The 17,188-nt window shown below is 43.2% G+C and overlaps 1 protein-coding gene across 8 annotated transcripts in view; it reads left to right on the forward strand.

Moving 5' to 3' along the window:
- Positions 1-17,188, forward strand: part of FARP1 (FERM, ARH/RhoGEF and pleckstrin domain protein 1) — a 303,757-nt gene that overhangs the window by 222,779 nt on the left and 63,790 nt on the right. For all 8 annotated transcript variants that reach the window (XM_045376837.2, XM_074021301.1, XM_065533409.2 and 5 more), the window contains 3 exons: positions 8,758-8,855; positions 15,324-15,438; positions 16,276-16,423. In XM_045376837.2, the coding sequence (XP_045232772.2) occupies positions 8,758-8,855; positions 15,324-15,438; positions 16,276-16,423 (361 nt within the window). The remainder of the gene's footprint in view (positions 1-8,757; positions 8,856-15,323; positions 15,439-16,275; positions 16,424-17,188) is intronic.

Here is a 17,188-nt window from a genome sequence, read left to right on the forward strand (position 1 = left end):
TTTTGAAAGTGGCTGAGTGGGAGAAGTGCAGGCGTTGAGTCAGACCTAGCTTCGGCCACCATCCTGCCACTTGCTGTGACGGGCCAGTTACTTTCTCCCTTTGTGTTGCCATTAATTCCCCTCTTACAGTGCAGACTCTAATGCTCACTTGGCAAGAGTGGTTTTGAGGATAAGCAGTATTATACTAGAGTAGCTGGGATCCAGTAGGGACACTGTAAATGGTAACTATCATCACCACCATTGTCATCACCATCACTGTTTGCATTGTCGTCATCATCACCATCACCATCGTCATTATCACCATCATCACATCATTACTTCTACTCATTTTATATATACTTTTTTTTTTTTTTGCAACGAAGTCTCTCTCTGTCGCCCAGGCTGGAGTGCAGCGATGCAATCTCGGCTCATTGCAACCTCCGCCTCCCGAATTCAAGTGATTCTCCTGCCTCAGCCTCCTGAGGAGCTGGGACTACAGGTGCACACCACCACACCCAGCTAATTTTATATTTTTAGTAGAGACAGCGTTTCACCATGTTGGCCAGACTGGTCTCGAACTCCTGACCTCAAGTGATCCACCTGCTTCAGCCTCCCAAAATGCTGGGATTATGTGCATGAGCCACTGTGCCCAGCCTCATTTTATAATTTGAGGCAAGACTGTCCGTGTTCTAAAGAGGGCAGAGCTGGCCGGAACATGTGTAGATAAAATGATTCCCTTTCAAGAGCATCCCTCAGAGGACACTCATCTGAGCAGCCTAATTCTTATCACACATGGTTTTCAAGCAGTGACTGTTTAATACCAAGGCCATCACATCCTTCCTCATCCCTCTCAGTACAGAGCACAGTATCTTGGGTCATCATTGATCATCATTTATCAAAGGGATGAAGATATTGATATCTTAGCAATATTTATTAAGTGTGCCCTGTGTGCCAGCATTGTTCTGGGCGCTGGGAATGCAGTGATGACAAGACAAGAATACTCTCATGGAAACAGAGAAAGCGATTCAATAAACAGGATAATATCAGATAGCGGCAAGAACTCTTTAGTAATTGACGTAGGAGGATGTGATAGAGGTGCCTGGGTGATGACTTCAGCTTGCTTGGTCTGGGATGCCTCTTGAGGAAGTGAGAAGGAGCCATCAGTCATTTACTGAGAAAGAGCTTTCTGGAGAGATGGAGCAGTCAGTACTTTGCCCAAGGCGAGAGTCAGCTGCAAGCATTCAGATACATAAAGGAGGGCCAGCATGGCAGGAGCGTTGGGAGCACCATGGTGAGGTAGGAGTGAGGCGTGATGCACGTAGTGTTGAAAGATCGGCTGCCATGTGGATGTTTTGGGGGGAGAAGCAGAGTCCCGGGGCATCCTGTGAGGAGGTGGTCACAGTGGTCTATGGCCATGATGGGGGCAAAGAAGCCGCCAATAGGTAGCAGTGGAAATGGAGGGAAGTAGTTGTGTTTGGAACAGGTACTGGAAGCAGGGTCACTCTGTCTTGGTGATGAGGTGGTGGTGGACTCTGAGGGAGGGAGAGGGGGCGCTTAGATTTTTGACCTGAGTGACTGGGGGGAGATGGTGTTAGGGGTTACTCAAGTGAGAAAAGGATGGAGGGAAGTGGAGGACTGCGGAGGGAGTGGAGAGTCAGGGTGTTTCTGGCCAGGTCACGTTTGAGGTACCTGTTAGATGTCCCATGACCACAGCAGCGGCAGGAAGGACAACAGATACAAGAACGTGCAGCTCCGGGGAGACAGTGATGAAGACTTCCCACTGCTTCATGTTTTCTGAACGAGTTGCTGCTAATCATCCACGTCCAGTTAGAATCCTCAAATCAGCAAAGAAGGCAAAGGCAGCCGGGAATTGGCAGCAGCCTTCTGGGAGCTACCTGCAGAGGAGGCACAGCCCGAGCTGCTAAGCCGAGCAACACAGGACGGAGGGCTGGCTGACCACAGGAGGGCCTTTTACTGAGGCTGCTGGGTCTTGGTTTACTGGGGCTGGTTTTCCTGTCGTTGAAACCTGCATTGCCCTGAGCTCTGCGTGCTGAAATAAATCTAAGGGCAGGTCCGGCTGTTGGAGGAATGTCGTCGTGTTTGGAATAAGCAGCGTCAGTAGCGTGCCTTTTCTTCATGTGAATCAACAGGCCTCTTTCTTGCTCAGGAAGTTGGAGGCACAAATCCTGTATCCCCCTACCCCCCGTTTTTTTTTTCCCATTAAAAATTCTGTTTTGCAAATAGTTTTGCACCTTTTCAGTGTTTGTGAATCACTGTCTCTAGAGGTTTGCAGTTGTCTACCAGTCTGGCCCTTGCTCTGAAACTCCATACAGCTTGTTACCATCAAGCCGCATGTGCCCGGTGCATGGCCAGCACCTCTGTCAGTGCTGAGAAATTCCTCAAGTTACACGAGCTCAGCTGGACGGAGCAGGGTTTTGTTGGTTTTGTTGTTTTTGTTTTCTGGCACCCAGTGTGAACTGACATTTAAGAAGTCTTTTCCAAGGAGACAGTTCTTTTGGCTCACTGTTGAATAAAATTGATCTGAAATTGACCTGAAATTCCTAAGGTATTTATCGTCTCTCCATCACTCCCCACTTGGCACAAGGCACAGAGACCCTCACAGGGCCGATGTGTTGGGACTCTCGCATCTCAAATTCCTATAGAAGCAAAAACGGACTGACTATTGAGATTTCAGGTGCTGTTCTTTGGCAGATGGTGAATGAGGGGATGTTGGGAGAAGCTGCATGTCAGCTGTGCTTTGTGATAAGGGATGCATATACAGAAGTGGGACAGACAGAGAAACTGGCCTGTGGTTCTGCAAAGCATAAGTGACTCTAGCCCCGTAGTTAATGCCTTGGGCCTCCAGGAATAGCTCTCTCAGCTTCTCATTGATATAGATAGGAGATTAAATTGCAGTCTGCTGTTAAACAAGAAGCTGGATTCTTTTCTATTTATTGAACTGCAAGTGGAATGCCATCCTATTGACAGCAGCACCCAGACATCTAGAAGGAGAAGCGTATTGACTCCTGGGTGCAGCTTGAAAACAGCAAGTGGGGTCTTTGGAAAAGATGATCCCAGTTTTTCTTTTTCTTTTTTTTTTTTTTGATACTCTGTCGCCCAGGCTGGAGTGCAATGGCATGATCTTGGCTCACTGCAACCTTCACCTCTTGGGTACAAGTGATTCTTCTGCATCAGCCTCCCAAGTAGCTGGGACTAAAGGCACATGCCACCACGCCCAGCTAATCTTTGTATTTTTAGTAGAGACGGGGTTTTACCATATTGGCCAGGCTGGTCTCGAACTCCTGACCTCATGATCCGCCCACCTCAGCCTCCCAAAGTGCTGGGATTATAGTTGTGAGTCACTGCGTCCTGCCAGATGATCTCAGTTTTTCTTATTGCATGGCTTGGAATCACTTTCCTTGTGCCCAGTTTAGCCACCCTTTGTTCTTCCCCTTTTCTCTGGGCATCCCGTCTTCAGTTGGATCCAGCTTCTACTTGCCTGTGTTCTTACAGGTGAGGGGACCCTATCAGAACCTGCTGCTCTGCGCCCTGCGCGTCCTGCTGAAGTGTTCTCTTAGACTGCAGGGGAATTGTAAATTGCTTATATTTAATAAGAAAAGAGAAGACGGTGGTCTTCCAGATGAAATAAATTACTCTTACTGAAAGCAAGGCATCAAATAGGTGTGATGTGTGACTCTTGCTGTCCCTAGAAGTGAAGTCCCTCTGTCTGCTCCTGCCACAATCATTGCCACTCTCCTCATGTCCACCCTTCTGCTAAGGAAACTTGATCGCATTTTGAGCACTTTATGTTTTCATTGTGTCTTCCGGTTTAATTTTATTTAGTGCCCAGCAAGTAAACCTTAGCCTCTGGCTCCTGTGAGACTGATTGGAATTGCTTCAGTGGACAGTACTAAAGGTGTTGCAAAATCTCTAAAGTTAGCATCACGGCCAGCGTGCTCAGCTTACAGCTCATGGTAAGAAAAGTGGACAGAGTTAGTACCCAGGAAGCTACTTCTCATGTTACAAGGGCCTTGGAACAGGAAGAGGCCACGTAATCAGGGGAGCCACCTTCTTCCCTCAGCCTTTAAAATAACCATGTGCCCTCCTAGTAAATGTGTGCGTTTTCAGAACCTGATGCCATCTTGCAGCCCTTGTGCGATTGTCACCAAAGGTCCCCAGAGCCTGCCAGACTCTGCCCATGCATTTGTCCCTGAAAACCTCTTTGCGAACACAGAACCTCATGTTTGAGATGATAAATGGTAAAATATTCAGAATGTCCTTTTAAAGCAGGTAAAATATTCAGAATGTCATTTTAAAACATGAAGCCCTCCTGTTTAATGAAAAACCAACCACACAGATTAGAATTAAAGCCTGTAGCTCTACAAAGTGTTGGGCTCAAAAGACAGTAACTGTAATCCAGCATGATAGTTTGTATTCCCTCCTACCATATGAGGTTCAGATTGTTTTCTATTCTCTGCTTTTCTTCCTTTGACTTTTCAGAGACAGACATACACACACACACACACACACACACACACACACACACACACACACACACACACACACACACAGAGACAGAGCGAGAAAGGGGGTTGGGAGGAGAGACAGAAGGGTAGAGCAAGAGAACAGGAATAAAATTAGGGAGGTCAGAGAAAGGCCTACTGGTAGGTCTGTAGTCTGTAGGGTGCTTTTTGCTGGTTATACAATTGCTGCTGTGGTTTTTTAGTTCTTAATAATAAAACTTCCTAAATGACTTAAAATGGATTATTCTTTTATTTTTAAAAACTGCCAACTTTTATTGAATATTTTTGTTCTAATAGTGTTTTCCATGTATCTTATTTAATTCTTATGGAAACCTCTGTGTCTAATACTGTTAAAGGCCCTTTTGAAAATCAAAAATACCCTTTCATTATTTTTATAGTAGTAAATATACATTGTAGAAAGTTAGAATAGACATATGAATAAGACTAAGAAAGTAGAAACACTGCATTCCCATTGCCCATCAGATTAGTAAGATAGCCTTTCTGAATTTTTCTATGCATGCATATGTACTTTTCATCTCATCTAATACATTGGCCATATTCAAATTTCCCTATTTATCCCCTAACTGTCCTTTATATCTGTTTATTCTAAAATAAGATTGGCTAGGCACAGTGGCTTAGGCCTGTAATCCCAGCACTTTGGAAGACTGAGGCAGGAGGATCTCTTGAGCCTAGCAGTTTGAGACCAGCCTGGGCAACACAGGGAGACCTGTGTCTACAAAAAATTTTAAAAAATATCTGGGTATAGTGGTGTGTACCTGTGGTCACAGCTACTCAGGAGGCTGAGGCAGGAGGATTGCTTGAGGCTGCAGTGAGCAGTGATTGCACCACTGCACTCCAGCCTGGAAAACAGAGCAAGACCCTGTCTCAATCAGTCAATTAATCAATCAATTAAAAACAGATCCACTCTAGGACCACATATTGCATCTAGTTAACATGTCATCCAGACCTATGTAGGTTAGTCCCTCATTTTCTTTTCCTCATGAAAGCATCTTGTTGAAGAAATTGGACCAGCTACAATACCCTGCTTTCTGAATTTGCCTGCTAGCTTTCTTGTGGTGCTGTTTAACTTGTTCCTCTATCCTTTGAATTTTTCCAAAACTGGAAGTCATAATCTATTTTATGCTGCTATATAGGAATACCCGAGGCTGGGTAATTTATAAAGCAAAAAAGTTTATTTTGCTCATGATTCTGGATGGCTAAAAAGTTCAAGATTGGGCATTGGCATCTGGTGAGGGCCTCAGGCTGCTTCCACTCATGGGTGCAGGCAAAGGGGAGCCGGCATGTGCAGAGATCACATGGTGGGAGAGGACGTGGGCAGAACGGGGAGGTGCTAGGCTTTTTGTAACAACCAGCTCTCACAGGAAGTAACAGAGTGAGAACTCACCCCCAAGGGAGGGCATTAGTCTATTCATAAGGGATCCACCCCAACGACCCAAACACCTTTCATTGGGTCCCACCTCCAACATTGAGGATGAAATCTCAATATGAAGTTTGGAGAGGACAGGAAATTGATTCTGGGGCTTGACTGACACCGTTGAACATTTGGGCTGGAGTCTGTCATAAGTGATGTTGTGTGCTTCATATTTCATTAATGATTAGAGATTGTTCATTGCATTCAGGTGGTGACATTCTGATTACTCCATTGTAGGTAAAGTCGTGTTACCTTTGCCCTATGTGAATGTCCAATCCCCTACATGGTTTTTTCACCCATTGATAATCCTTGCTGGAGGATTATCAATGGTTTATCAATAATTTCTTTAGAGTTTGTGGAATGAGGATTTTCTAATTCTATTATTCTTGCTATGTTATAAATTGGCACTTACAATTTTTTGCCAAATACTTGAGGCAAAATTTTACTTTATGGGAGATAAACCTGTAAAACCTTTCTTCAACTTCTTGGCTGTCCTGAAACACCCTTTCCTCTGGCCACGCAGCTTACACACTCAATTCTTTGCCTTGAGTTACCAATTTTAAATAAGGAGATGCTTTGATCTGCCTGGAATCTACTATGTCTCCAAGGCCCTATCTCTCTGTCCTTCCAACAGGTAATTGTTTTTTGTTGTTTTTGTTTTTGTTTTTTAATTTTTGTTGTTTTTTGAGACGGAGTTTTGCTCTTGTCACCCTGGCTGGAGTGCAATGGCACGATCTCAGCTCACTGCAACCTCCGCCTCCCAGGTCCAAGTGATTCTCCTGCCTCAGCCTCCCGAGTAGCTGGGATTACAGGGGTGCGCCATCACATCCAGCTAATTTTTGTATTTTTAGTAGAGACGGGGTTTTGCCATGTTGTCCTGGCTTGTCTTGAACTGCTGACCTCAAGTGATCCACCCGCCTTGGCCTCCCAAAGTGCTGGGAGCCACAGCATGCGGCCCCAACAGGTAATTGTATGAGGGACAGAATCTGATTGCAAAGGGTGCTACTGAGAGGACGCTGTTCTCAGGCCGCAGGTAAACTAGATTTCTAAAAATCAGTTTGTATCATTATTTTCACATCCATTATAACATTGTACAGGTTTGGTTTGGTTTTGTGTTGTTGTGCTGGGGCGGGGGGCGGTGGTATCTATGACTTTATATATCCTTTGTGTTACAAGCAGTCCAATTATACTCTTTTCATTACTTTTAAAGTATAATAAATTATTATTGACTATAATCCCCTGTTGTGCTATCAAATATTAGATCTTCTTCATTCTATCTCACTTTTTTGGACCCATTAACTCCCCATTCCCTCCCACCCCCTACCTTTACCAGCCTCTGGTAACATCATTCTACTTTCTGCTCCATGAGTTCAATTGTTTAAACTTTTAGCTCCCACAAATAAGTGAGAACATGTGAAGTTTGTTTTTCTGTGCCTGGCTTATTTCACTTAACACAATGCCCTCCAGTTCCAATCATGCTGTTGCAGATGACAAGATCTCCTTGTTTAAGGCTGAATAGTAATCCACTGTGTATACATACCCCATTTTCTTTGTCCGTTCATCTGTTGATGGACACTTAGGTTTCTTCCAAATCTTGGCTGTTGTGAATGGTGCTGCAGTAAACATGGGAGGGCAGACGTCTCTCTTGACATACTGTTTTCCTTCCTTTTCGGTACACACCTAATAGTGGGATTGCCGGGTCATATGGTAGCTCTATTTTTAGTTTTTTCAGGAACCTCCACGCTGTTCTTTATCACGGTTGTGCTAATTTACATTTCCTCTGATAGTATATAAGGGTTTTTTTTCCCGCCATATCCAAGCATTTGTTATTGCCTGTCTTTTGGACATAAGCCATTTTAACTGGGATGAGATGATATCTCATTGTAATTTTGATTTGCATTTCTCTGATGATCAGTGATGTTGAGCACCTTTTCATATGCCTGTTTGCTATTGCACAGTTTTTACTTAATGTCTTTGATTTACAAATATCTTTTTTCTCTCACACCAAAAATGTTGACATGCTTAATACCATAATATAAAGAAAAGAATTGACCGGGCGCAGTAGGTCATGCCTGTGATCCCAGCACTTTGGGAAGCCGAGGTGGGCAGATCATGAGGTCAAGAGATTGAGACCATCCTGGCCAACATGGTGAAACCCTGTCTCTACTAAAAATACAAAAAATTAGCTGGGCATGGTGGCGTGTGCCTGTAATCCCAGCTACTCAGGAGGCTTAGGCAGGAGAATTGCTTGAACCCGGGAGGTGGAGATTTCAGTGAGCCAAGATTGTGCCACTGCACTCCAGCCTGGTGACAGAGCAAGACTTTGTCTCAAAAAAAAAAAAAAAAAAAAGATAATGGATTTTTACAAATCTGGTAACTGGGTCTTACGGAAGTAGTTACACCACAAAAAGACACCCCCTTGTTTTTCTCATTTCATTGGCAATCCTCTGACTCATCATAATAAATTGCTGTTATTGTCTGAGCCATAGAACCATGTTAGAGTATGGATGAAGGATTCTGTGAAAAAAAAAAAGGTAAATATTTCCTATACCCTGCAAAAATACATAGCATACTAGGTTATGGTCTCACATTTTTATGGCTCTCTCTCCCCATTCATACTGTGAAAAGATGGTAGCATATGTCTCTTTGTATTTTGGAGGGAGATACTTACACTGTGGTGAATGGCAGCTGGAATCCATTCCAGCCCATGCAGACTTCCTGGTTGGGGTTTGCAACCTTCTCCCTGGCCTCTCACAGTGAGGCCAGGTTCCCAGAGACCTCATGCCCTCTTTGCCTGACGCCCAGCTCTGTCGATCTTTGCAGGTACCTGTTCGCGCTGCAGGTGAAGCAGGACTTGGCTCAAGGCAGGCTGACGTGTAATGACTCCAGCGCAGCTCTCTTGATTTCACACATTGTGCAATGTAAGTTCTATTTGTTTCCTTTGAAAATCATGTTTGAAATTACACAGTGATCCAATTGATGGGAAAAAGAATCATATCCACCAAAAAAGAAAGTGTCAATATCTTTGTGTTATTTTTGCTGTTCGTATGAAGGCCTGCGGGTGGAAGAGAAAAACAATACTCCTGATGTCATTTAATATGCATAGCCCCAAATGTTAACCCTCGTACTTCCTGTTCAGGTGTTTGTCTTTCTTCAAGGACTAGTACACAGTTGATACTTCAGTTGTCTCAAAGAATAAGCTTGGATGGATGCTTGCCAAATAGACTAAACTTGTTCTGTCCTTTTCGTGGATTTAAACTTTATCATTGAATACGGCATAGTAGCCTTAAGACATAATACTGCCACAGATTTCACTTCTCTCTAGAGATTCTTGCTCTCCAGAATTCAGTAAATCAAGACTCATGCTGGGTTAATGGAGCTGGACCCCGGATGTTTCAATTTGCCTTAATACAGACAAAGGATAAATCAGATTGTGCTCATCTCAAGGCTTGCTGACAAGCCACCTGGGTGTGTTTTCCCTCTTGACCAAGGCAGAAATTACTTGAAATAAAATATACACATTATGTTTCGGAAAGGTAATTGTGAGTATAACGCTCAGTGTATAAGCACTACTATGAAGGAAAGTTGTGTTATCATATCACCTTTTACATTTCCACTGTATATGAATTAGTCTCATATAATCAGTCCCCTCCTATCCTGATATGTGCCTAGTTAACTAGATTTACAAAGGTTTATAGGAAGTGTCACTCTTAGTAGTCAAAAAATTGCCTTAGTCTAATACAGTAAGGTGTTTCAGTAGATGATGCGTATCTTCTTGTTTTTTGAATATGATCACTTAATAGATAGGTGTTTTCTTACCAATTTGAAAAAAGTGACATGGGCAAGAAAAAAAAATAAGTATCTTTATTAAGCCTGACCATGTGCCAGCACTATATATATATGTATTTATATCATCTCATTTAATTGTCCTAACAGCCCCCGAGATCAGGTCTGTCATTATCCTGATTTTACGGGGGAGGAATCCTTAGCACAGAACTTAACGTAATTTTTACCTTTGGAGGGAGAGGAGGCTTTTGAGTCTGGCTGACCTGATTTCTGTTCATTGGTTGGTGACCCTGGCAGGTTACTAACCCCCCAGCCTCCATTTCTTTTGGAACATGAGAATACTAGAATGTTTTTCATAAGGCTGTAAAAATTAAATGGTAGCATATACAGTTGTCCTTTAGTATCCAGGGGGTATTGGCTGCAGGACCTCCCAAGGACACCAAAAACTGAGGATGCTCACGTCCCTAAAATGAAATGGTGTCATATTTGCATATAACCTACATATATCCTCCCATAGACTGTAAATCATCTCTCGGTTACTTATAATAATGAATGCACTGTAAATGCTATATGGTTACATTGCATTATTCGGGAATAATGACAGAAAAAAATATCTTAGACGTTTGGTACAGATGCAGTATTTTTTCTTAAGTATTTTCAATCCATGGTTGGTTGAATCCATGAATATGGAACCCACAGATACAGAGGGCCAGCCATACCCAGTACATACTAGGTGCTCAGCAAACATTAATTTCCTTTATCCTTATTCACCTGCAATCCTCCTTTTCCAAACAATATGAAACTTTAAAACGAAGCTTCCTTCTTGAAATGGTAACTTCATAAAATGTCTCTGACCCTTGGCATTTTGTAAGCAGAAGAGAAATTGACCTTACTCAAAGATTCCTGATGCCATTTAGTTGTGTACTTCCTTCCTCCTATGTTTTTTTCTTTAAAGATCTGTTACACTAAAGAGTAGATTTTGGCCAGGCGCGGTGGCTCATGCCTGTAAGTAATCCCAGCACTTTGGGAGGCCGAGGTGAGCGGATCACTTGAGGTCAGGAGTTAGTGACTAGCCTGGCCAAGATGATGAAACCTTGTGTCTACTAAAAATACAAAAATTAGCTGGGTGAGGTGGTGGTGGGCGCCTGTAGTCCCAGCTACTCGGAAGGCTGAGCCAGGAGAATCGCTTGAACCTGGGAGACACCCCACTGCCCTCCAGCCTGGGCGACAGAGTGAAACTCTGTCTAAAAGGAAAAAGAAAAAAGAGGAGTAGATTTTAAGTGTTCTCACCACAAATATATATATAAATATATATATATATATATATATGCCGTAATACGTATATTAGCTTAATTTAGCCATTTCACAATGTATACATATATCAAAAGATGATGTTCACTATAAATATATACCAAAAAAATTTTTTTGTTTTTAGACAGAGTCTCTGTCACCCAGGTTGGAATGTAGTCTGTCAATCACAGCTCACTGCAGCCTCGACCTCCTGGAATCAGGCAATCTTCCTGCCTCAGCCTCCCAAGTAGCTGGCACTATAGGTGCGTGCCATCAGGTCTAGCTAATTTTTTCTTTCTGTCTTTTTTTTTTTTTTTTTTTTTTTTTTTTGTAGAGCTGAGGTCTCACTATGTTGCCCAGGCCAGTCTTAAACTCCTGAGCTCAAGCCATCTTCCCACCTTGGCCTCACAAAGTGCTGGGATTCATAGGCATGAGCCACCATGCCTGACCAATATGTATCATTTTTATTTTGTCAATTTAAAAAGTGACTTAAAAAAATAAAGATCTGTTAACAATAGTGAATTTCACTCGCATATCTGGGAGGAGAGATTTGCTGACATCCAGAAAACCGTGGTCTCAGTCTAGTATACCATTTTCCCTCCCAGAAACCAGCAAGTGGCTCAAAATCCCCAAAGAATCTTCCCTTCTCGAAAGGCAAATGGATGGGTTCAGAAGTTCCCCTGCTGTTTACATGGTATTCGACATACGGTCATGAGACACACAGTATTCTTAAAATCTTACGATATGTGTAAGGCCCCATTTCTGCATTTTTTAAAGCATCCCATGCACTCAGTCATGAAAGGAGGCATTTCATAGAATCTTCGCTGGATTGTGTCGTGGTTTCAATTATTGGTGATTATTGGTAAGGTATAAGGGGTCAAGTCATCTCCCTTTGGCAGAAACTATATTACCGTTAATGGAAAATTATCTCTGGTAAGCTGATGTTTATCTTGTCCGTCTCTGTACACCCAAGCTGATGTCTTATTTTCCTGCCTTCTTTCGCTTGAATACATGGACTCTTGAAGATAGTCTGTATTTTTTCATTTGTTCCTCCGTCACTGGCCTTGTATCTTCCCTGCAGTATTTTGAACTTTCAGTTTTCTTTAATTTACTGTGGGTTGACTAAGAAGGACAAACTGATGAAGAGAAGAATCATCTACTAGTTGACACTGATGTAAAGGTCACACGTGGGCAGCATGGAGGCGAGGCAGGGCTGTGTTTGTGCAGGTCGTGTGGTCCCTGCTCTGAGGGTTCCACGTGGTAAGGTGGGTTTGTCCACGCCTGTCCTCTGGGGAAGTTCCATCCATTTATTAAAATCACAGGATATGGGTTTGCTGCTGTTTTTCCTATTAATTATTTTGCTGAGTAGACTGCTAAGGAATGTAGTATATGCATAAGCTGATGTGATATTTTCAGCATAAAACGTGTAAAAAATAGGAAGTCAGCTGGGCGCAGTGGCTCATGTCTGTAACCCCAGCGCTTTGTGAGACCCAGGCAGGAGGATCTCTTGAGGCCAGGAGTTCGAGACCAGCCTAGGCAACATAGCAAGACCTCATGTCTACAAAAACAAAATTAGGTTGAGGCCAAGAGTTCAAGACCAGCCTGGGCAACATAGTGAGAGCCTGTCTCTACCCAAAAAAAAACAAACAAAAAAAATTAGCCAGGTGTGGTGGTATGTGGCAGTAGTCCCACGTACCTGAGAAGCTGAGATGGGAGGGTCACTTGAACCCAGAAGTCAAGGCTGCAGTGAGCCATGATCGCTCCACCGCACCCCAGCCTGGGTGACAGAGCAAGACCCCGTCTCAGAAAAAAAATAAAAGGAAGTCAGATCTTGAGTATGTGTCTGTTTTCAAATTCCAGAAATTTAAGGAGCAGCCTATTTCCATATTTCAAAGAGGAGAGATGTGAGGAGCGAATAAGTTTCATAGTCACGTCACTGTGGAGTGACAGGAGGGCAAGAAAAGACAAGCGACCCAGAAGAAAAGAGAATTAGGTGTCCCCACCCCGATGCCATAGGAAAAACTGGACCATTTGGCCATCTCTATATGGAATGATGGGAAAGAGTGTGTTCTGAGAATCATAGGAATTAAGAAGCCCAAACATAAAACTCACAGGACATTTCGGATTTAAGGAATTCCTCCATAGACAGTCAAAGCTCATTATTCTCAGATTCTGTCTTTGCAGATTTGCTTATTTACTTGTAACCCCCAAATGAACACTCATGTGCTTTCACGGTCATTTGTGGATATGCCCAGGATGGTGAAAAATGGTAGTCACCTGATGTGCATTCCTAGTGGAGGTCAAATGAGGCAAAGCTCTGCCTTCTGGTTTTTTTCTCGCACTGTTAATAAGTATCCTTTTTATGGTCTATTTAGTGCCACACTTCTTGCATTTTTGTGTGTACTGTTGGTGATTTCACTGTTTAAACAGTCCCCAGGCGTTGTGCGGAAGCGCTGTCCGTCTTGTGTTCCCGCGTGCAGCGCCATCTGCCTGATAGAGCAAATGTGTGTTAGGTAAGCGGCATTCAGGCATGAGTTCAGCTGCTTTTGGCCATGAGCTCAGTGTGAAGAAATTGACAATGTGTATTTAAGATGGCTTTCAACAGAAACACACATAAGACACGGCCAGTTAACTGAAATGTTGTTCCAAGACTACTGGAGGAAACTCACCCCATATTTCCCCTAGGAGAAATGATTCAGGAATGGCTAATTCAGTGTTTATGGTAACCTTATAGATCATAACTGCCTCGAATAATGAGCATCAACTGCATTTCCTTGGGACCAGATAGAAGGAATTGCAGAGAAGCCAGGCCCTCTATTGTCAAGGCGACAGATAATGATGGCAGTATGACCAGGCATGCCCCCATTTCTGTGCCATTTTCTGTGATGGAGGGTGGCAATTTTACTCTATTTAGGAAGAGAGAAATCAGTCCAGAAAAGGCAGTTAGGAAATAGTGTTGTTGGTCTTTCGGATGATGAGGAAGCAAGCAAGGGAGGGGTTCTTCCAGTGCCCCAGCTGCTGCCAGGTGTGGTGGCATGGCTTTGTGCAGAATAGATATCCTCAGTGGGTGTGATTGATGACAACACCCAGGCCATGTCCTGCTTGATTATTGGAGTGCATTGCCCTAGGTGTGACAAGCTGCTTCATGTGACAGAATGAAAGGTGAGTTTCATAGCAACAGTTCCCTTGGTTTTTATCGAAACAGCTGGGCTCAGGTCATTAGGCTATTTTTTATTAAGCTTGTTTTACAGTATATGTGATACAAAGAAAAAGGTGTACTGTCTCAGAGGTGTAACAGTGGGTGTACACTGACCTTGAGCTAGTGTTGTTAAGGCGCAAGTCTGATTTTAAAGCTCTATCTATCCTTTCCTTTCCACATTCCAGCAGTATTGAGGACTGTCTTGAGGTTATGCGAGAAAACAAGGTTTTGTGAGAATCATATTTCTCATAGATAAAAACGTGTAAGACTTTGCAATCTGATCTGTTATTTCTGACAAGACTGCGAAAAGTTCAATAAACTCTTATAATTTTTTAAGCGTTAGATTATCTACCTTTGCACCCACTGACAATCCTCCTTTCTCTACATGATAAAGCATTTGGGTTTTGCACTAGTCATTGCTAATATATAAGTTTCACTTTGATTTTTACAAAGTCCTGAAGCTTTAGGGCTTGTTAGGAGGTCATACGGTTACCACCCACATGTGTAGAATTTACTGCCAGGCGGATGGGGAGAAAAGAAAAACCGGGGGCAGGTATGGCTGAAGATGGATGATTCTGAGGTTTTTTTTTTTTTGGACACGGAGTCTTGCTGTGTCGCCCAGGCTGCCGTGCAGTGGCGTGATCTCGGCTCACTGCAACCTGTACCTCCCAGGTTCAAGCGATTCTTCTGCCTCAGCCTCCCCAGGAGCTGGGATTACAGGTGCCCGCCACCACGCCCAGCTAATGTTTGTATTTTCGGTGGAGATGAGGTTTTGCCATGTTGCCCAGGCTGATCTCGAACTCCTGACCTCAAGTGATCCGCCCGCCCTGAACTTCCAAAGTGCTGAGATTACAGAGGTGAGCTACTGCGCCTGGCCTTGAAGCTTCTTTCCGACTGTTAAGAGATGAGGAGGAGTGAAAACTGTCTTCTCACGTCACCACAATTGATAAATGTATCCTCGCATCCCGTTTCTGGGATCTAACCCTTCTGATGTTCCCCACCAACTGAACTCACCTTATGTCGTCTGCTAGCTTCTGTTGGGCTAGCTGGGGAATATTGACAGACTGGGAAGTGTCCTTCCTACGTGACCTGTTCTTCTTTCTGTTTCTCTTAGCTGAGATTGGGGATTTTGATGAAGCCTTGGACAGAGAGCACTTAGCAAAAAATAAATACATACCTCAGCAAGACGCACTAGAGGACAAAATCGTGGAATTTCACCATAACCACATGTAAGTCTCATTCTTGGCTCCATATTCCCTCTGAGCCGGTTCTCTCTGCCTCCAACCTACATGGGTGTACATCCCAGCCACCCCCCACAGAAACTGTTGTGGAGAAAAACACTAAGGGTGACGGAAAAAGATCACAGAGGCTCACTGGGATGTGCCGATTCATCCTGGGCTCTCAGAAGCACAGGTCGCCGGTGCACTGAAGCCTGGAGCTTAGGGATGCCCAGGCTTTGGAACCAAAGAGAAAGTAAGAGCAAAGGACCATCCAGTTATCATCCTAATGAGAAATTGGGAAAGAGACATGGTTACCTTGGGACAAGGTCAGAGTATCATAAAAATCCAGAACCTTTTTAGCATCTCCATTTTTGTTTTTGTTTGGATTAATAAACCATTTTCAGAGGACTCATGGTGCTTTTCGTTGTTGTTTTAAGGAAACATTGGAGCCTGATGGCCATATGAAAAGTGTTCTCTTGAACTTTTTTTTGCAGGTTTAGATTATTGAAAGCAACTAAAATCTTGTTTTAACACAGTGGTGTTTTGCTTTTATATGACCTTAAAGGAAACTCTTTGAGATTCCCCCCCTCTCAAAACAAAACAAAACAAAACTGGCTGAGTCTGGAGACTTTTGGGGTTTTATGTTCCAAGAGCAATGGACCTTTTGTCCTAGCTGCTAGACTTTGGGTTACAGTGAATGGGAGGTTGAGTGTCATCTGATCGGGTAGCCCCAGTGTTTGTGATGAAATGTCTTTTTATTTCCCAAGAGAAGCTTCTTAATCTCCAATTAACAGACACAGGGAATTCAAATCTCCTGGCCTTTCTCTTTAATTTTTGTTTTGTCAGTGGACAAACACCAGCAGAATCAGATTTCCAGCTCCTAGAGATTGCCCGTCGGCTCGAGATGTATGGAATCCGGTTGCACCCGGCCAAGGACAGGGAAGGCACGAAGATCAATCTGGCCGTTGCCAACACGGGAATTCTAGTGTTTCAGGTGAGAGCCTTGAGAACACGGCCCGGTTCCCTTGGTGATAGAGAGAGAAGAGGTGGCCCTTCAACTCTGATTCATACTCAGTGGGCCAAGACCTCTGATTTTTATTTTGCGGCGAACAAAGAAAAATTAACCTCATCTCAGGCTTTCTGTTTCCCAGGCCCTCAGCTCCCAGATTCTATTTCACTTACCTTTGCCCTGTTTGGGGAATCCATATTACAGATTTGTTTGGTTTTATTGACTTTGTAGCATCACAGAAACATGTAGCTCTCCATGGACCTACACTTAGAACACAGTGTAATGGAATCGAGACTTTAGGTCCCCGAATAAACACCTTTTTCACACTTACAGATGATACTTTGCTGTAATGTGATCCTTTTTTTTTTTCCCCCAAACCCAGTTTGGGTTGAGCCAGCTTATTTGGTTGGGACTTCAGATATACTTAAAGAGTGTTAAGATATAGCAGTTTTATAAATTCATAAAAGCCACATTCTTGCAATTTTGTAGCAAAACACATACTGCACTTGAATTCTTACGTGTATTCTACTTAAGGACATAGTGATTCTCTGCACTCTAAAAGGTGTGCTCTGTTGATCATTCTGCTATTGGACTGTTTCATTGATCATTGCTTCTCTCTTAATAGCCTTATTGAAGTATTGCTGATGTACAATAAAGTGCACACACTTGAAGTGCATAGTTCAGTAGGATTTTATTATATATGTGTATATCCTGTAAAATTCCCAACAAAACCAGCAGAATGAACATATT

The sequence above is a fragment of the Macaca fascicularis genome, chromosome 17, assembly GCF_037993035.2.
Source record: "Macaca fascicularis isolate 582-1 chromosome 17, T2T-MFA8v1.1".
NCBI lineage: Eukaryota > Metazoa > Chordata > Mammalia > Primates > Cercopithecidae > Macaca > Macaca fascicularis.